At 40.3% G+C, this 21991-nt stretch overlaps 1 protein-coding gene across 2 annotated transcripts; it reads right to left on the minus strand.

Annotated features, from left to right (window-relative positions):
* Nucleotides 1-1129: 1129 nt before the first annotated feature.
* LOC121474506 (U6 snRNA-associated Sm-like protein LSm3) lies at nucleotides 1130-21493 on the minus strand. Of its 2 annotated transcripts, none has more exons than XM_041727397.1 (3): nucleotides 21364-21493; nucleotides 15309-15463; nucleotides 1130-1760 (listed from the first exon to the last, which is right to left on the minus strand). In XM_041727397.1, the coding sequence occupies exon 3, from the start codon at nucleotides 1666-1668 to the stop codon at nucleotides 1360-1362; it is 309 nt and encodes a 102-aa protein (XP_041583331.1). In that variant the 5' UTR covers nucleotides 1669-1760; nucleotides 15309-15463; nucleotides 21364-21493; the 3' UTR covers nucleotides 1130-1359. The 2 variants fall into 2 exon arrangements, 1 of the variants encoding a protein (XP_041583331.1); XR_005983418.1 differs by lacking the exon at nucleotides 1130-1760 and adding an exon at nucleotides 10957-11515.
* Nucleotides 21494-21991: the final 498 nt, after the last annotated feature.

The raw sequence follows: 21991 nt of genomic DNA on the forward strand, positions 1-21991 counted from the left end.
GATATTTAAAGCTGCTCTTATAGCTCCATGAATGCATAGAGAATTTTCACTTTTTAAAAATGAAGCCTTCTATCCTTATTTACAGGTTCTGCATATAAGCTTCTTAAAGGAGAAAAATAAGGACACTGAAACTAATAAAGTGACCTTTCACAGCAACCTTTTTCCCTATCGTATTTCAGTGTCTAACAAGGCTCAAGCTCAGTGCCATCTACCAACTCCTACCTATTCCCCCCTGATGCATTTATTGGGTCCTGACAACACCCTAATTTAATATCCTGAAGTGGCTTTTCTGGTATAATAAGCTGATATTTTTAGAGCTCCAAAGCCACTTGTGGTGTCTCAAAGCTCTAAGCCATTTTGATGAGGAGCTTTAGGGGAAAAAAGGGGCAGATATCCAGGAGCAAAGTCTAGATGAGAACGGGCGTTGAGGAATTTGAGAGATTAGTAAACCAAAGAAGATCCGTATTACATTCAGGATCCATGCCACCACTTAATAAGGCCTGTTGGTAGTTCAGGAACTGAAACCTTTGGATAGATCCCAAGATCCCTTTAAAGTGAATTCATTTCTAGCATAGTGTCACAATGAGGTTCCTGTTATACTTTCTCACTCCTCAGGTCTCTTTGGCTCTCACAAATATTTGATACCTCTGCACGAGGAAAATTTCCTGAATATAGTAATAGAAACTTACCTTATGTGCTGAAAGGGATAAAAGCTTGGACATTTTGCAGTGGGAATGCTGTAGCTTTCGTGCAGATTTAATGTGGCAACACAAGGGGAAACCGCTTTACCCTGAAATCCCACTTGTTCTCTCCCGAAAGTCAGGCTCAGCAAGTTTCCAGCACCTGACATTACATCTACTAATCGGAGAAGGTTCTTAAATTACACTGCACTCTTATTTTATCATAAATAAATAGGATACTTGGCTCTATGCAGGTGCTTGTTATGCAAATGAGGGCAGAAAGGGACTCTCAACCTTTGTTTTCTCTTTCCTCTAGAATGTAGGGGTCTTTGGAGCAATTATTTGTATTTTTCACTAGTGTGTTCCCAGCACCTAGAAAAGGGCAATGGATGAGGGAAGGCCCTGGTTTTATTTATTTATTTATTTATTTATTTATTTATTTATTTATTTTCTGCATCCTGGTGATCACATTTATTGAAAGAGTTAGAAAAAAATTAAAATGCCCTTTAGCTTAAGAATTTTTGAGTTATCTGCAAATCAACTCAATTCAGGAGTGGAAGAATCCTTGGTCATTTCTTAATATCAAAATGAACGCAGGTTTCTCTTTTGGATGTCTTCTACATTTAAAGAGGCAATCATACAAAATCTCCTATATTCCATACACGATACATTTTTTGTTTCAGCCGACCCTTAATGGAGGAGCAACTAGTACAACACCATCTCCCCGGACAAAAAGCATCGGAATATTCCGTTTTGTTGATTTATATATCTCTTCATATGTTTCTTCATCAATTTCTATAGTAGTCACAGTTTCTTCCATATCTCCCAATATCATATTTAAATGCTGATCATATGCATGTAATCTGCCTCGAAGCTCTCGGTCATTTCTCATTTTCACATAAATTCGCTCATCCAGGCTGAGCCTGATGAGATCCAGGGGCTCTTCTACGGTGTTGGTAGTTTGTTGCTGGTCCACGTCGTCCGCCATCTTGCAAACCCTGCGCCTTTCCCCAAGGCCCTGGTTTTAAATTTGGGCTTGAAAGAATAGTTTTTCCACTCAAAAACTCCAAAAGGATCTGCCTAAAGAAGATCAAACCCGTAAAATAGAGCAAGTTCAGGATATGGATCATATATCAAGGCTAGAGGAGTAAAATTACATGTTTTTAAATGTAAATGTTGGGATTTGGGGAGTCAAGTGCCTGAATTAATAACATGTATCAGTACACTTTTCCCCCACAAACATGAAGCCTACTTTACTGCATACAGTTTACAATAGCCCTCCTTGTGCTTATCATTGTTTTCTAAACTGTTTATAATTTCTCTTTCCATTCTCATTTGTCTAAGTAAAAGCATGTTTGTCTTCAGTGGCAATTGTGTGTTCCCCATTCAGTGTGTATACACACACACACACTCTCCAAGAAAAGTGGACTAGAATGGTCCTGTTTTGCTATTTCAACCTGAAATGAGTGGAAGGAAGGAGGAGCAGTGAGAAGAACCCAGAGATTGTGAACACATGTTCATTTTCAGGGATGAACTAAATCCATGATGGAAATTAACCCCATTCCTTTTAATAAACAGGCTCAAGTTAAAAATGGTACAATTATTATGAATGTGCGTTGGCCATTTGCTCTGTTCTTGCTAGGTACTGTCCTGGATGTTGGACCCAGGTCTGTTTTAGACAGATAGATACCTCTTCCTGATGGCATTTCCATTTTAAGACGGATGCTGGTGAGAACACTCAGTTGGCCTGAAAGTAAAGAATTGAAGAAAACATATGCCCCTCTGTTATGATCCTCTGTTCACCCAGCCTAAAGAAAGAATATGCCACATTAAGAGCCCTGCCTCTGGTTGCACAAACCTGCAAATATATTTGAAACCAATGAATTGTACACCTTGAATGGGTAAATTGAATGGTGTGTAAATTATATCTTAATAAAACTGTTTTTAAGAAAAAGAAAAGGCTGAGGCATGAGAAGGCTCCTAGCTGAAAAACTACTTTAAGAAGAAAATCATGGGATGCCTGGGTGGCTTAGTAGTTGAGCATCTGCCTTCAGCTCAGGGAGTGATCACCGGGACCCGGGATCGAGTCCTGCATCGGGCTCCCTGAAGGGAGCCTGCCTCTCCCTCTGACCCTCTCTCTGTGTCTCTCGTGAATCAATCAATCTTTAAAAGAAAAGAAACTCATGCCTCTTATTTTTCTTCTTCGGAAATTCTTCAATTTGATCATATCATTTCCTGTCACCTCTTTGAAATGTTCTCTTCTACTCTTACCTCTCTGTGTTCCCCTCATCACACTTGCATGATGTCACATGTATAAAACAGTCATGGTACTATCCATCTCACGGGGTTAACAGAATGATAATGAAAGTGTTTGGCACACAGCGACCTGAATTAAGTCAACACTTGAGTCTTGGAGAGCCCTCAGCTTCACAAAGCTGAGCTGGGGGTGAGAGAAATTCTTACAGGCAGATTTCCTAGTCATCTCTTGGGGAGATGAAGAAATGTCTGCTGCCCAGTGGCTTAGACCACAGAGAACCCAGATACGATGTACGCTGCTGGCAGGAGGACTCAATTTTGTTTTCCATTCACAGCCACATCCTTGACCACTCACTCTGGAAGTCAATACTATGATTCCCAGAGGTTGTCTTTTGAGGCCTCTTTTAGATTGTTCTGACCCTCCTGGGGCTCCAGTGATTTCCTACAGACTAGAAACAGAAGTGCCCCTCAAGAGAAATCAGGATGAAATGCACCTTCCAAACAATTGCTAGACTTTAGGAGACTTTATAGGTTTCCAACAGAAATTTTAAAAATAGGGGGGATCCCTGGGTGGCTCAGCGGTTTAGCCCCTGCCTTCAGCCCAGGGCGTGATCCTGGGGTCCTGAGATCGAGTCCCACATTGGACTTCCTGCATGGAGCCTGCTTCTTCCTCTGCCTGTGTCTCTGCCTCTCTCTCTCTCTCTTTTTCTCTCTCTCTCTCTCTCTCCTGTCTCTCATAAATAAATAACATATTTTTAAAAAGAAGGAAATTTAAAAATAACCCCTTTTTAAAAAAAATAACCCATTTTTCACTATTTGTCATGGGTTGATTTCTCACTATTTTCTCCATGCCCTCCAGAAAACAAATCCCAAAATCAAAATGGAGAGCAATATTTAAGATAACCCAAAGAAAATAAACCCTGCAATAAATTACTAAAACAGGCTGGTGAATTTCAAGAATAATTTCTCCTAAAATGCCACGTTAACTATTACCAACTTGTTCCTATGCAGCAACAAATACTCTAGTTGGAAGACTTGTAAGCCATAAAAGTCCTTAGACTTTGTTAGGAATTTTTTTGAAAGTCCTTACATTTCGTGCTCATTGAAAGAACCTTGTACTACAGTGGTCAACTAAATTTTAGAAGAAACAAAAAATCACTGTGTGATCGTCCCAGGACTCTGATCTGTAGCAAGGAGATGCTAGAGATGCTAAATACAACCCCCTTGAAGTCTGGCAAAGCGGCTGCACATGCCCTGCCTTTCCATGGCCTCTCCCTACTTTATTTATTTTTTTTTTTAAATTTTTATTTATTTATGACAGTCACAGAGAGAGAGAGAGGGCAGAGACACAGGCAGAGGAAGAAGCAGGCTCCATGCACCGGGAGCCCGACGTGGGATTCGATCCCGGGTCTCCAGGATCGCGCCCTGGGCCAAAGGCAGGCGCCAAACCGCTGCGCCACCCAGGGATCCCCCTCTCCCTACTTTAACTTAACCTCCCCCACTTCTTAACTACTTCTTTTTGCCTTCAATTACCCTTTGTCTATAATTTACATTTTCCCCCTAAAAATACATTTCTGAGTTAGACATCCTGAGCTTCCTGTCTCTACCCCATCACACCCCTTACCTCTCACAGTATTGTAATTGCTAGTTAAGTGCTAGTTTTCCTGTCTTCTTCTGACAAGCCCCGAGGGGGCAGGAACTGTCTCTTGCTCTCTTTTGGAGCCTCTGTTCCTAGCCCACAGCCAAATGGTTCTGATTAACCATTTGCCAAAGATAAGAATAAAATCGGAGCCAGTTACCCGTTCGAGCACCACACACAGCCATGTGCTCCCAGAGCCTAAAGACCATTTCCACCTAACTTTAGAGGTTCATGCTTGGCAGTGTCTTCACCAGCCATTGGTTAAAAATTCAACTCACTTCACAAAACAGACACATTCAGCCCTAGACAGATGCAGTTCATGTATGTATATGACATCTCGTAAAATTGCAAAAAATATCTCTAATGTAACAGTACATGTATATCACACAGTGTTACTGTCTCATAGCAACAAAGGAAGCTCCGCTCTGATTATTTATTGACTCCATATCAATAATTCATAGTGCATTTATTCCTACATACAAAATCCGTTGTTCAGGAGGAGTCATCTATCAATGTGAGATGGATGCCCAAAAAGCTATAAAGAAATTCACGCACCCAAAACCAAACCAAACCAAAATAAAAAAAACTTCACAGGAGAAAGGACAAACGGTTTGAATGTATAATATTTTTTTAATTTTTTTTTAATTTATTTATTCATGAGAGAGAGAGAGAGAGAGAGAGAGGCAGAGACACAGACAGAGGGAAAAGCAGGCTCCACGCAGGGAGCTCGATGTGGGACTTGATCCCGGGTCTCCAGGATCACGCCCTGGGCTGAAGGCAGATGCTCAACCACTGAGCCACCCAGGCATCCCAAATGTGTAATATTTTTAACTAGAGGGCTAAAAGGTCTATGACTTAACATCTAATGGCAGTTCCGAAGCATTTTAGCAGTATTTTAAAAACTCTAGTAAATAGAAAGTTTTGGGGATTGTATTACTTGATCTCTCTGTCTCACCCCCAGCCCTTTTCTTTATTTTTTCCTGTTTCTGAGTTCTGTGTGTGTCGAGGTTGATCACTGCATTGATTCTGAAGGGAGATATGAATTGGAACCCTTAAAAACCCAGGGCAGCCTGTGAATGGGCCGGCTGGCTGGACTGCTGTGGGAGGAAGGGCTCGTGAAGACAGCAACCCTGAAAGGGGCCACAGTCTCTCACAGGCAGGGACTTTCCACTCTGTCTCCCTATCTGACTGTTACCCCCTACCCCCCACCAGAACAGCTTAACTGTTCTGTTTCCCACTAACCCTTTACTGCCTAGAACAGGCCCAAGAAGCACATGCTTGAGAGATAGGTGGTGAATGAATGAGATCTAGGACTGGCTCCAGTACATAACCCAACTACACCTTTTCCTTCCTAGCTTCCATGGCTTGAACTAAATTGACCTCAGGATATAGAAAATCATACACACACACACACACACACACACACACACACCCTTCCTAGCTTCCATGGCTTGAACTAAATTGACCTCAGGATATAGAAAATCATACATACACACACACACACACACACACACACACACACACAAACACATATACATGATCATCCTTGGGGCTCATGACTAAGGGTTTCTTAATAGATCACACCACAACTCAGCAACTATATAGAGCAGGTTTGTCCAACATTGTCATGGCAAATCTTACTAAGAAATTTTACGTTAGGGGGTGCCTGGATGGCTCAGATGGTTAAGCATCTGCCTTTGGCTCTAGTCAGGATCCTGGGATCGCCCCTGCCCCCCACCCCAGCTGAGCAGGAAGTCTGTTTCTCCCTCTGCCTCTCCCCCTGCTCATGCTCTCTGTATCTCTCTGCCTCAAATGAATAAATAAAATCTTAAAAAAAAAAGACATTTTACATGAAGGTATAGTAGTATCCATAACCCCCAGCACACATCTGAAACTAAAGTTTCACAAAGTAGTAATTCTACATGTTTTCTGATCTGTTTTGTCTTCTATTATTTTGATAATTATTATTATTTTACTGGTCCCAGACCACCACTAATTTCATGTATGACCCACTAATATATGAGACCTGTGGTTTGAACAACACTGGCCTGGGGCACCTGGGTGGCTCAGTGGTTGAGCGTCTGTCTTTGGCTCAGGTTATGATCCTGTATCGGGCTCACCCAGGGAGCCTGCTTCTCCCTCTGCCTCTGTCTCTGCCCCTCTCTGCGTGTCTCTCATGAATAAATAAATTTAAGAATATTAAAAACAAAAAACATTGGCCTGAGCCCTCCCAGTCCTGCCCTGGTGGTTCCAGATTGGCAGTCAGTGGAGACTTGTTCCCCACAGGAGAGGGTAGATAAAAGGCCATAGATTTTCTAAGCTGAGAGACTGGAGTACAAACTCATTCCACCACAGGGTGGAACTGGGAAAAATAACTCTTCTCAGCTTCAGTTCCTGGAAAAGAGGGTTGAGGAAAAGAAGAGCCTCCTTATGTAGAAAAGGAAGATCATAATAATCTTCTAGGGCTTTTGTGAGGACTAAATGAGACCGTCTATGAGGGTTTCTCAACCTTGGCACTACTGCCATTTGAACCTCACTATTCTTTTTTTTTTTTTTTAAACCTCACCCTTGGGCAAGCCCTGGTGGCTCAGCAGTTTAGCACCACCTTCGGGCCGGGGCCTGATCCTGGAGACCCAGGATCAAGTCCCACGTTCGGGCTCCCTGCATGGAGCCCACTTCTCCCTCTGCCTGTGTCTCTGCCTCTCTCATGAATAAATAAATAAAATCTTAAAAAAAAAAAAAAAAGCCTCACCATTCTTTATGGTAGGGCCTGTTTCCCCCACATTGTACTGGTATCATCCCTCCAGTTTAGACAACCAAAAGTATCTCCAAATATTGCCAGTTCTCCCCTAGGGGGCAAATCACCCCTGGTTGAGCATCACTAGTGTATACAAGGCGTCCGCCACAGTCCCTGCCACTGTTCTTCCCCTCAGCATGGTTTAGTCCGTGGGAGAGGATACACAGGAAACAGCTCTGAGCTGTGTGTCTATCATCGTAAGTGAGGACATGGGCACTATGATAGCTGGACCACAGGCATAAACTGTGTCATCTGTGCCATCATGAGGGGTAGACTGAGTCTGGAGTTGGAGGAAAGTTCCATGGTGGGAACACTGTATGCAGGTGGTTGCATTACAATGGAGGCTGTGGGCAGAGGGAATGATGATCTGAGTTGAACTCAGATGGGCTGGTGACTGGATGTGGAGGACAAAGAAGACCAAAGCAAAAGGCTAGCAGGTGTCCCCCCACCACCCTTAGAAGACTTAATGGGGCAGAGGATAGTTCAAGTTATTAATATTAATGGGGTAAGCAGGAATGGGAGAGTAGAAGATAGGTCAAACGTCAATGATGAGTGTGGCTGTTTCAGATTTCAGAGTGGACTATCTTACAAGACATTCTCGTGCCGACAGCAGCACACTCTTGGCTATAAGACAGGACCCAGAATAAGGATAGCTGATTGTCTGGGGGGTAAACAAAACAAAAAAACCCCAGCAGCTATCTCTCCATTTACCTAAAGTCCCAGAAAGGAAACCCTTGAGTCCTGCAACAGAGGGTGTTCTTTCCTTGGATGTTATGCAGTAATACTTGAATTGTTCAAAATTATAGTAAGCAAAAGAAGAGAAAACTATACTATTAAGCAAATAAAGTGTCAGTTTCTATTTACGATTACTTTTTTTTTAAAAAAAGAGTTTATTTATTTATTCCCGAGAGACACACAGAGAGAGGCAGAGACATAGGCAGAGGGAGAAGCAGGCTCCCTGTGGAGAGCCCGATGTGGGACTCGATCACAGGAACTGGGATCACACCCTGAGCCAAAGGCAGGTGCTCAACCACTGAGCCACCCAGGCGTCCCTTACGATTACTTTCTAATCCAAGCTAGCATTATGACCATCATCGTTAATATCCTTTATTCAAAGGCATTTGTATCCTTCATGAGAAACAGAATCCTAGGACCGCAGGATACAAGGTGCAAATAAAAGTGTTAATAATTTTTCCATGTTCTTTCATCCTCGTTTATAAAATATTAACTGTAAATACTTTTCATCCACAGATTTTTAAGTCACACTGTAGGTTACCTAATAGAAGCGGTTATTTAGGCACAGGAATATTTAAGAGTAAATTCTACAGCTGCATTTTGATAGTCATGCACATGCTCACAATATTATGTGTATTTCTTTTCTAATACACGCTGGAGTGTGTGAATTTGAGGCCCCAGTAAAACAAATACCCTATGAAAAGATGTCATTATTAGTAATGTTAGTGCTTGTTAACGTGTTTCTGACATTATCTTCAGGGAAAAAAAAAAGATATAATGTAAAAACAAAAACAAAACCCACACCAGTAATCTTATAAGTAGAGAGTTAGAGGAGGGCAGCCTGGGTGGCTCAGCGGTTTAGCGCCGCCTTCAGCCCGGGGCATGACCCTGGAGACCCAGGATCGAGTCCCACGTCGGGCTCCCTGCATGGAGCCTGTGTCTCTACCTCTCTGTGTGTCTCTCATAAGTAAATAAAATCTTTTTTTTTTTTTTTTTATGATAGTTACAGAGAGAGAGAGAGAGGCAGAGACACAGGCAGAGGGAGAAGCAGGCTCCATGCCCTGGGAGCCCGACGTGGGATTCGATCTAGGGTCTCCAGGATCGCGCCCTGGGCCAAAGGCAGGCGCCAAACCGCTGCGCCACCCAGGGATCCCTAAAATCTTTAAAAAAGAGAGAGAGAGAGAGGAATTTGTATAATGTCCGCTACTGCCGGAGGGAAATAGAAACCTATAATGAAGTAACTAATACCAACAGTGTGTTGTAGACGGTAGACCGTTGTAGACAATATCCCCGGGTCAGATAAGCGCAACAAAAAATGTGGCAAAATGCCAATTAAATATCACCAAAACAGCAAGGGAACTTCCATCCCCAGCAATATGTGCCTCTATAAACCACACAGGGCTTGGCAAACCATGGGTAAGTTCATAATTCCCAGAGTGACTGAGTAGGAAGTTTATTGTTTAAAAATAAAATTGTGTTCCCCCTTTTCTTTTTTTTTAAGGTTTTACCTCATATCCCTTTTTTTTTTTTTAAAGATTTTATTTATTCAAGAGAGAGAGAGAGAGAGGCAGAGACACAGGCAGAGGGAGAAGCAGGCTCCATGCAGGGAGCCCAATGTGGGACTTGATCCTGGGTCTCCAGGGTGACGCCCTGAGCTGAAGGTGGCGCTAAACCACTGGGCCACCCAGACTGCCCACATTCCCCTGTTTCTATTGACCTTCAGGAGGCACGAGACAGGAAGTGGTGGTTAGATGCTGTCCTTGTCAGCCTCCAAGATGCCCCCAGTGACTCTGCCTCCTGGCATTCGCATCCATAGGTAGTCTTCCTCCACTTTGTACTCCCTTTGGTCTAGTGTGATTGAAGGGATGCAGCAGAAAAGATGGTATGTCACCTCCAAGATTAGTTTGTAAAAGATGGTAACTTCTGTCTGGATACTCTGCACCACCTCACCCCACCTTCAGATAAACTTGCCCTGGGGGAAGGAAGGAATCTACCACAAAGTGAGCACTCCTACAGAGAGGCCCACCTGGTGAAGAAGTAAAGCTGGTGAGGAACTGAGGGCTGCCAACAACTTCATGAGTAGACTAGGAAGCAGGTTCTCCAACCACGGTCGAGCCCAAGGATGATTGCAACTCTAGCCAACAGCTTGAAGGCAACCTCACAAGAGACTCTGGGTACCACTGTGTGTCCACTCCTGGAAGCATGACTCTCAGAAACCGTATGAGATAATAAATATTGTTGTCTTAAGGTACTACATTTTGGAGTAATTCTTTTTTTTTAAGATTTTTTATTTATTTATTCATAGAGACAGAGAGAGAGGCGGGCAGAGACACAGGCAGAAGGAGAAGTAGGCTCCACGCAGGGAGCCTGATGTGGGACTTGATCCCGGGTCTTCAGGATCACACCCCGGGCTGAAGGCGGTGCTAAACCGCTGCGCCACCAGGGCTGCCCTGGAGTAATTAATTCTGCAGTGATAGATACCTAATACCAATGTCTTCCTTGTCTTTCACAGAGATAACTCTTAGAAAACTGGAAGACATGATGAGGCACCTGGGTGGCTCAGTGGTCGAGCATCTGCCTTCGGCTCAGGGTGTGATCCTGGGGTCCGGGGATCGAGTCCCGCCTCGGGCCCCTTGGGAGGAGCCTGCTTCTCCTTCTGCCTATGTCTCTGCCTCCCTCTGTGTGTCTCTCATGAATAAATAAAATCTTAAAAGAAAACTGGAAGAAATAAGTTTTGCTAATCTGAGAGACCACCAATATGGGAAAAAAATACATAAACCCAGGAGAGAAAATCAAGCCAGTGAATAATCCTTTAAAGAGGAATGGTACCTCACGAGAGGGTTGCTATAGTGTTTATCCCTTTATTAAAGAAGTACTAACATCTGTATACTATCGTTAAATCCATGACACTAGGGTAGGTTGAGGATGTCTGTTGAGAAAGAGGAGAAGGAAAACACTTGAGCACCTCCTCTCCTCTGTCTTCAGGAGATTGGGGACTCTCTCAATAATCTATTGAACTACTTCTATAAAACTATTAAATGATGGATATTAGCTTTGCTCTGTCTTCTATATTGCACACATCACTTTTACAATAAACAGAAACAAAATAAAAAGTAAGGCATATTTCTCTGCCCAGTAAACCACCACCACGGCAAAACACAGACAGTTGACAGAATGATGTCTATGACAAACCAAACCTATAATACCACAGTCCCCCTTATCTGCGCTTTGCTGTCCGAGATTTCAGTGACCTAGGGTCAGCTGTGGCCAGGAAGCTGATGATCCTCCTTCTGATGTATATGGTAGCCTGATGCTTCGTCACAGTGCCTGGTCATTCACCTCACTTCACCTCATCACGGAGGCATTTTATCATTTCACATCATCACAAGAAGAGCACGGCCTAATGTTCTGTGAGAAAAACCATATTCACATAACTTAGACCATAGTATTTTACTTGTTCTATTTTATTACTGTGGTTATTAAGTTCTTACTGTGCCTAATTTATAAATTAAACTGTGTCATAGATGTGTATACATAGGAAAAACATAATATATTTAGGGTGCAGGACTACCCATGGTTTCAGGCATCTACTAGGAGTCTTAGAATGTATCTTCCACAGATAAGTGAGGGGGTGTGTGCAGACTACCATATAAATAAACTATCAGCAAATACATAACACCTACTACACTCCCAGTCTAGACTGCATTTTGAAAACTTTTAAATGATTTTTATCTTTTTTGCAAAGTAGGGGCCAGAGAGGCAAGATGTGAGTTCATGACTATTTTTGAGTTTGGGATTGGATTTGTGATAAGAATAAGAGTAGGAATGCAGCCCCGGTGGCTTAGCGGTTTAGCACCACCGTCAGCCCAGGGTGTGATCCTGGAGTCCCAGGATTGAGTCCTATGTCGGGCTCCCTGCATGGAGCCTGCTTCTCCCTCTGCCTGTGTCTCTGCCTCTCTCTCTCTCTGTGTCTCTCTCTCGTGACTCTGATGAATAAATAAATACAATCTTTAAAAAAAATTTACACATCATCTTAAAAAAAAAAAAAGAATAGGGGTAGGATACCATAATATGGCACCACCAAGGGTGGCAGAGAAGAATCCTTACCACAAAGCATGTCAGTGAAAAGACGGCCAGGTAGGGTATGGGGTTAGCGCTGTTGGTATTTTGGAAAGTGGGCTCATTTCTTTGGATTATTTAGTAGAATGCATTATGATCTAAAAATAATGTCACTGAACCCAGTAAGATCACTTTGGAGAAATTACTCATAAGGAAATAACTCTCAAAAAGAAAAAGCTTAATGCACCAGATATTTTTTTATACCATAAGATTGAAGAATTGAAAACAATCTGAGTGCCCAACAATAAGGAATTGTTAAATAGTGTTTAAGGGTGATAAACTAGCATACAATTATGAAATATGAAAATTATAAAAAGTAGATGCTAATAAGTTATAATAAACTTATAACAGGAGAGCACCTGGCTGGATGAGTCAGTAGAACATGAGAGTCTTTATCTCAGGGTGATGAGTTTGAGCCTCATGTTGAGTATTAGAGATTACTTAAAAAAAAAAAGTTATAATAAAAAAGGCAAAACAGTAAGCATGTTGTAACTACATAAGTCATTTATGTTTATAGAAAAGACTTAAAAAGAAAAAATCAGAAAATTTTGTTACAGTGGTGGAATTAAATGACTTGATTTCATGAATTGTCTTTATTGATATAATATGCTTAGTGTAATTTTAAAATGTTAAAAAAATTTAAACTAGAACTTTCTTTTTTAAAGATCTTATTTATTTATTCGCAAGAGACACACAGAGAAGCAGAGACACAGGCAGAGGCAGAAGCAGGCTCCCTGCAGGGAGCCCGACATGGGACTTGATCCCCAGTCTCCAGGATCGCACCCTGAACTGAAGGCAGGCTCTAAACCGCTGAGCCACCCGGGCATCCCAAAACTAGAACTTTGATTCAGGCTATTCTATTTCTAGAAATGCCTTCTAAGAATATAATCGAACAGGAAAAATATGTACATATAAGATTATTAAAAAGAAGCATTATTTGTAATAGAGAAAAATTAGAAACAATCTATACTGCTCAAAATAGAGGGCCAGTTACATCATGAGAAATATGTAGTCACATCATGAGAACTGTGTAGTCATTGAAAGGGTGATACAGATTGATGTTTATAAATACAGATCAATGTTGCTGATAGGCTGCTAAGCTAAAGAAAATAAAACAGTATATACAACAACAAAGAGAAAAGTCTGAAAGGATGCATGCCAAAATATTAACCGTAGTCTGAGCAGTGCTGTTTTTTTTTTAAAGGCTTTTTTTTTTTTTTAAGATTTTATTTATTTATTTATTCATGAGAGACACAGAGACACAGGCAAAGGGAGAAGCAGAAAAAAAAAAAAAAAGGGAGAAGCAGACTTCTCTTAGAGAGCCTGATGCGGTACTCGATCCTGGACCTGGGATCACGCCCTGAGCCAAAGGCAGAGGCTCAACCGCTGAGCCACCCAGGCATCCCTGAGCAATGCTGTTTTTATGATTATTTGAATTTTTGGCTAATCTCTATTCCTGATTCTTCTACAATTAAAATGTATAGCTTATGTAATTTTGAAAAGGTGGACGGAATCTTAGACATGCAACTGTGTTGCATATTCTTTTCTTATCTTCTCTCCTTAAATTTAGAATCAGAAGCTAGTTTGATGTCCGGGTGGCATGCAGACGGTTGAACTGAACCCCCAGTACAAACCCCTGTCAGATGCACAGATGGAAGGTAGCTATGGGAGCCTGTGGCCCAGAGGAATGAGTACCAAAGCCAAAGCTCATCTTAGTTCTGTCCCTACTTCTTCATGGCTTTGGACAAACCCCTTAACTGCCACCTAATATTTTTTTGGAAACTGATTGAAAACAAATCACAAGTTAAGTAAAATTAGTTAATTTCTGGGGCACCTGAGTGGCTCAGTCAGTTAAGCATCTGCCTTTGGTTCAGATCATGATCCCAGGGTCCTGGGATCGAGCCCTGTGTTGGGCTTCCTGCTCTATGGGGAGCCTACTTATCCCCTCCCTCTGCCCCTCCCCTCAGCCCTCAGCTCATGCTCTTGTGTGCACTAATAAATAAATAAATTTAAAAAAAAAGCTCCTTTTAAAAATAAAAAAATAAATAAAATAAAATTAGTCAATTTCTTAGTCTTATTTCCCTTTATTTACTAAATGAGGAAAACAATGCTGGGCCTCCTACCTTGCAGAAGGGCTCTAAGAATCAAAGTGGAAAAAAAAAAAAAGAAGAATCAAAGTGAAAGTAAAAAGAAAATATTTCTACGTCAACATCATCATTTTAAAGTGACAAACATGCACATTATGAAACAACATGGAAAAGTGTTTTCAAAACAGGCAGAAAAGAACCCATCACATAGTTGCATCTGGGTAGGACAATGAGTGGTATTTTTTTACAGTACCTTATTGAGATATACTTTACAGATGAGAAAATGAATAAATCTTAAGTATACAATTCAATGACTTTTTACATACGTATATACCTATAGGACTAGCATCCAGATCCAGATAGAGAACACTTCCTTCTTAAAGAGTTCATCATGCCCATTTCCAGTCAATCCTCACTCCCACCCCAGAGGGAACTGCCATTCTGACTTTCAGTTGATATCATTTTAAGAATAATGTTAATGTTCAGAGGTTTTCCAAAATCCGTTCAAAAACATTTGACATAAAACCCGAAGTCCTAGGTACATACCTGAGATCTGCCCTTCACCAACTATGGCCTATGAGGAAGTCACCAATGGTGACTTTTGGTGCCTTGCATTTATCATCCATTTAATGGCAATAATAATTCTCCCTCAGACTTTCATGGTTGTGGGGAAATTAAGAACCCCATAAAACAAGCACCTGTCAAGATGTCTCGTCACCGGAGGCACTCCACAAACTACTGTGGCTTGTGTATTTGTCCTGTAGTGATGAGTGTCCCAGGGCCTGGAAATTCCGGATTTGGATCTCTATTGTCTCACAACTCACCTGAGTGACTTTGGTCAACTTTTAATCTATCCCCTTGATGTCATCGTCTGTAAATTAAATACTTTACTGTTTTCAGAATATATAATACTCTGAGAAAGACACGAGAACCTGCATGCAAAAGATTTTGAAAGCTGGATTTAGGGCACTATTCTGAACACTGGGAGGCCTTACCAGGTCATTGTTGTAAATCATTCTGGAAGTGGCTCCAAGGGACACAGTAAAAGGGTGACGAGTGATGAAAGTCAGATCAGAATTTACTCTAGGGCTCTGAGTCACCTCCAGGTTTGGCCTTCATCCACCCGACATCTCTCCTCATCGCCATGTGACTGAATAAAGAACAATGAAAGCATAACACATTCTATGGAAATCATTGTCAATTTTTTTTCACTGACGTAATTACAGTATGTTATTAAAAGCAAAACAGGAAAAGTCATGCTCAGAAGCACTTCTAACAGAATTTTTTTTTCAAGTCCAAAGATAATTCTTATTCATTCTAGAAAAGAAATAAAATAAAATGGATAATTTTTAAAATTCACTATGTGAATATTTTGATACATATTCTTCAATCTTTTTCATGAATTCTTTTTAAAATCTTAGAATCAATCATATTAAATACAAACTCAGTTATGCAAGAATTATAACTTTTTAAATTCTTCTATATAATTAAACTTGCTATTTTTTTCGAGGCCCTTCCATCTAGGAGTAGAAGTTAAATCTCTCTCTCCTTTCTCTGCAGAGACTCTACACTGCCTCTTTTGTTTTTTGAATCTTTTTGTTTGTTTGTTTGTTTTTTGAATCTTAAAAGTATTTTCCTCTTCTGTTGAAAGAAGTATTTTTCTTGTCTTGTGGTACGTACGTTTTTAAGAATTTTGAAACACAATGTCAACTTAATCTGTGTACAGATAATAGGAATTTATGCTTCTGTCATCTAAATGAAGTCCTATTTATTCATAAATTCCACAAACTATGGTTTTGTTCTTTCACCCCTGAAATAAGTTAAAAATTAATGTACAGTTACTTAAAAGCCATAAGCCGTATCAAAGTCCAATCAGTAGAAAGGGAAAACCTTGTTCTCAGGGCAACAGGCTGGCTCAGCTGGTAGAGCACACAACTCTTGATCTTGGCATCGTGGGTTTGAGCTCAATGTTGGGTATAGAGATTACTTAAAAATAAAATCTTTAGGGACACCTAGGTGGCTCAGTCGGTTAAGTGTCTGCCGTTAGTGCAGGTCATGATCCTGGGGTCCTGGGATTGAGTCCCGCATCAGGCTCCCTGCTCAGTGGGGAGCTTGCTTCTCTCTCTCCCTCTGCCTCTCATCCCCCATCTCTGCTCATGCTTGTGCTCTATCTCAAATAAATAAAATCTTAAAAAAATAAGAATAAAAAAATAAAATCTTTAAAAACAACAACAACCAAAATCTTTCTCCCGACAATATTCTCCACTGATTTGTCAATATATTTCCAGGGTATTTTCAGTAGTAAGGCCGAGATAGACAGAGATAATAGATGGATAGAAAAGAGAGGCAGATTAATGTATATGTTTAATATAACATAGAGATACACATATTTTTTTAAAAACAAAAAATAGCATGTATATATTTTTTAACCTTTTTTACTTATTATAAACAATCATTCATTCAATAAATATTTGTCAACTATCTACCGTGTGCCACACGTTGTTTTATACACTAGATATTTTTCCAAGTCAAAAAATATCTGTATAATCATTTTAATGGGTGCATAGTATTCTGTTACATAATACATCATAAATAAGTCACCAATCCTCCTTCATTACCATTTAAAACTACATTCAAGCCTCATACAACTGTCTTTGTGTACTTAAATTATTTTGAGTTATATTCCCAGAAGGGGAGATGCTGAGGCAAAGGACATGCATGTTAAAATGCTGATCCTTATTCCCCAATTTATCCCCAGAAGTGATGGTTAATCTCACTAACAGTGTCCAAGAATTTTTGTTTCTCAATATCAATACCCAAATGGGCACTTTTTTCCTTTTTTAATTCTTACCAGTGCAACAAACAAAAACCCAATTTATTTTATTTTGCTTTTAATTAGTACTTAATTCTATATGCAGTTGAGAAAGCCAATGAAACTTTTGAGTGGAAAGGATTTTGCTCATCAGTGTGAGGGATGGAGTTGAGGAAAGAGGCCTAGAGACAGGGAGACCAGGTGAGAAGTGCTGAGGTCTGAAGCGGGCTGTGAAGATGGGATTGCAGTGTGCAGGACAGTCAAAATCCAATTAAGATCATCCGGATGAAATCTCCAAACCCTGTGGCCAGATGTAGTTATAACTAAGGTCAAATTTAATCACTTACATTGCACTTTCACACAGAATTTAAAAAAGGAGGTGACCCGCAAGATAAATTTGGGTGCGTTTAACCAGTTCTATGGAGGGGAGGGGGAACTTGACCCTAATGCTCAGGAGTGAATGATTTGCCACAGTGAACCTTAGGGTGGAGCTGGGGAGCTAATCTGGATCTACCAGAACTGGATTTTTTCTTTTTTCTTTCTTTCTTTCTTTCTTTCTTTCTTTCTTTCTTTCTTTCTTTCTTTCTTTCTTTCTTTCTTTCTTTCTCTTTCTTTCTTTCTTTCTTTCTTTCTTTCTTTCTTTCTTTCTTTCTTTCTTTCTTTCTTTCTTTTCTTTCTTTCATCTCAGCAGAACAATTCTTTTTCCCCTGGAGGAAATCATGCTCATGATATATTAACAACAACCATAATAATAAATTACTAGTGTGTATACAGTGAAAAGTAAGTGTCCTTGTCTTAAGATCTTCAGAGTTAAAGAGTGCTTTCCTTTCCTCGCTGGGCCTAACCATACTAGGACAATAGCTCACTTTTTTTTAGTGATTACTGTGTTCCAGAAACTAGATTTCCTAGGTAGATTTACTCACTCAAATCTCCTACAACCCTCTGAATATGTTCTGTTTACAATTTCTAGACAACATTGTATCACAGAGAAGTTCAATAACTTGCCCAAGGTTGCCCAATTTATGAGCAGTGGAGCTGGCATTCAGACCCAGTTTAGCTTCCCACCCTGTTTACTTAATCTAATCATACTGTTCTAAATTCTTTTCATGGTAGTAGGGTGTAATTTTCTGGACACAGAGATATGGGCCAAAGGGCTGTGCATTATTTCTTATCACAGGTGATGCTAAGCAGATTTCATCTACTGGACTCCTGAGCTGGTGTGGTGTATCAGCAGTAAGGGCTGCCCCAAGTGGTTTACCCACAGCTGCCCACTATTACCATTTCTTGTATGTCCTTCCTGGGATATACAAGTATAGGGATAGTTTTTCTGTATAACTTTTGAACGAGTGGTTAAAAAATTCACCTTAGAAGTCATTATTTTTTGGTTTATAATGAACTCATTCTTTTTTATCTGGCAATACTCCACTTCTTTCTCTACCAATACCCTGGTAATGGACATCTAGACTCTTTCTAAACAATGCTACAATGAATATCTTTGGATGTAAGTCCTTTGCATAAGTGGAAGCCACATTATATTCCTAGTTGTGAAATTATTATACCAAAGGACATGTGCATCTCAATGTTTAATAGATTTAAAGTTTATTTACCTCCAAGGCATACCATTCTGCATTCCCACCAAATGTGTGCCTCTACTTCATGTATTAAACAAATACATTTTCAGTCTGACACCCTTCACCCTCACAATCCATCCCCTGATTCCATGTTTCAAGGAATTGAAATTGGTCAGTAATTCTGTTCTCTGGGAAGAAAAGGAACACCATGCACAGAGGACATGCCTATCGTCCCTGAAAAGTTCTGTCCTCTCCATTCTCTGTGAGAAATGACTGATTCCAGGGTTGGGGTAGAGAAACTAGAAATGGGTCTGGAACATGCTATTGCACCAAAAAGCAATGAAGTGCTCAAAGAATTATGGGGGCATGTCAACAGACCATAGAAGCCAGTATTAATAGGCTCCCTAATAGCAAATACGGAATAATTTGTGCTCTAAATTAACTTTGATTTATGTAAGCCATTGCATCAGATGATAACTTATTGAGTAAAATAAAAATCCATGAGTTTACTGTGATACAAATAAATGAACAAACAAATGGGAGAGAAAGTAAAGCTCTGCCTTTTAGCAGTATGCCAACAAATAAATGTGGAAAGAATGCCAGAATTAGAAAATCACCAACTGACAACCACCATAAAAGTAACAAATGATTCAGACAAGAATCATCAATAAATTCTAAAACAGATGGGTCAAAGTGGAATGGAGAACAAGATATTTATATAAAGTATCTCTTCACCGAAATAGGCATTGATTACTCATTACCTGATAGTACAAAATACTTACTAGTTAACTTAACAGTGGGAAAACATGGGAGACATTAGCTTAATAAATGATAAAAGTTAATGTCACCAGTAATGGAACAAATCGACATTATGTTATTTGTTTCGATATGTTATATTGAGAAAAACACAGCATCTGCTTGTGGATGTTTTTCTGCCAACAACACACAGTTTGAATCTAATTATGAAGGATCATCAGGCAAATCCAAATTTCAGTGCAATCTACAAAGTAACTGGACTGTTCTTTTAAAAAGTGTCAAGGTCACGAAAGACAGACAAACTGTTCCAGATTGAAAAAAAATTAAGAGATATAACAACTAGGTACAATTCTGAGCTTGGATTGGATTCTGGAGCAATAAAGGACATCATTGGGACTGCCGGTGAAACCTGAATGTGGTCTGTGGATAGATGAAAACACAGCATCTGTTCATTTATGTTGTTGGTTGTATACGATCCTGCAGGAGAATGCTTTTGTTTTTAGGAAATACACGCTCAAATACTAAGAAGTAATAGAACTTCACATCTACAACATATTTTCAAGTTGTCAGAAAAATATGTTTGTACAATAATGAGAATAACAAGGTGAATATGATAGAAAGCTGGGTAGAGAATATATGGGAGCTCTTTGTAGCGTACTTACAACTTTTTTATAACCTGAAATTATTTACAAACAAGAAGTATAGACAATGTTTAAAATATAAAGCAAAGCACCATACCTACACAAAAATTTTACTAAGCTTTCAAGGAATAGAGAATTCAAGTTTAATACAAGACTTCCAAGGAATACAAAAGGTAGAAACACTCCTCAATTCATTCAGCCGTGGTAAATAAACTAGATAGACAGTTCAAGAAGAAAAAAGGCAGCCTTATGCCTGAGCAGAGGTGCAAAATCCCAAACACAAGTAAAGTGAATCCAGCAATGTGTAGAAAAGAGAATACACTGTAAGTTAAGTTCAGTTTCTCCTTGAAATACAAGTTTCATCTAACATTGTTTTATAAATGCAATTCATTACATGAATAGATTCAAAAAGAAAAATCATATATTCTCAAGAATTGTACAAAAAGCATTCGTGAAAAAACCCTTGGCAAACCAGGAATGGAGAGAGATTTCTTTAACCAGACAAACAGTATCCACAAAAAAAGAAGCTCTCTTATCGCCTCTGTGCTTAGGGCTTGTAGCCAGCACAGTAAGAGAAGGACGAAGGGAAGGAAGAAGGCAGGGAGAGTAAGGAAGGAGAGAGGACAGTCAGACAGACATTCAGAAAGAAAAGGTAGAAACAAAACTGGTGTTACTCAGAGGATACAAACATGTACTAGAAAACTCAAGATTCTTCAGACAAGTTATAATTAATATATTTAGTAAGACGGCTGGACAACAAGTCAATATGCAAAAGAGTGAATTTGGGACACTTGGGTGGCTCAGCGGTTAAGCATCTGCCTTCAGCTCAGGGTGTGATCTTGGAGTTCTGGGATCGAGTCCCCCACAGGTTTCCTGCATGGAGCCTGCTTCTCCCTCTGCCTGTGTCTCTGCCCCTCTCTCTGTGTATCTCATGAGTAAATAAATTTTTTTTTAAAAATTAAATAAATAGAAATGAATTTGAGTTAGATACTCCAGCCACCAAGAAAACTTCATTTCCAAAATGATGCCATTAACCTCAGCAAAATAGATAGCCCAGTAATAGGTTTAATAAAAGACATACAAGGAATTAAAGAAGACTTAAATAAATGCAGAGATAAGCATGTTCCTGGGTAGGAAGATGTTATCTTAAAAATATGGCTTCAAAGCATAAACTTTGGATACAGAATGCCACCTCGTAGCAGGCAAGTAACTTAACCTCTCCCTATCTCCACGTCCTCCCCTGTAAAACAGAAGGAAAAACAGCTCTTACCTCACAGGATTAAGAGGATTACAGGAAAGAATGCCTCTGAGAGGACAGTGCCTGCGGCAGAAAACCACATGGTGATGTTGAGATTGGAAGCCACGCCTGGTGGAGCAACAAGTAAATCGGGCCCCTTAACCAATAGGCAGCCACCGCCTCTCTGTTTTTATGTGTGTGAGAGAGAAATACATTTCTACCTTGTTTAAACCACTGTTGTGGGGGTGCCTGGGTGGCTCAGTAGTTGATTGTCTGCCTTTGACTTAGGTCCTGATCCTGGGGTCCTGGGATCAAGTCCCAGACTGCTTCTCCCTCTGCCTATGTCCCTGCCTCTCCCTCTGTGTCTCTCATGAATAAATAAATAAAATCTTAAAAAAGAATAAAAGTAAAAAATAAACCACTGTTGTTTGGAATTTCCAGTTTCTTGTCATTGAGCTGAATCCAAACAGATATATTGGTTAAAGCAACAGCCAAGGCCCAGCCCTGCTGTAATCCCTCATCCACCCTCTACTAGGTGCGGGCTTTGGGACCTCCCAGACAGGGGAGCCCAGGTGACCTACTTGGGGCCAATAGGCATAAGGGGTGTCTGCAGAGGGCTTGGTAGGGGAGGGAGGAATCCCACCTCCCCAGTACCAGGCCA

Source organism: Vulpes lagopus, chromosome 13 (assembly GCF_018345385.1).
Source record: "Vulpes lagopus strain Blue_001 chromosome 13, ASM1834538v1, whole genome shotgun sequence".
Lineage (NCBI taxonomy): Eukaryota > Metazoa > Chordata > Mammalia > Carnivora > Canidae > Vulpes > Vulpes lagopus.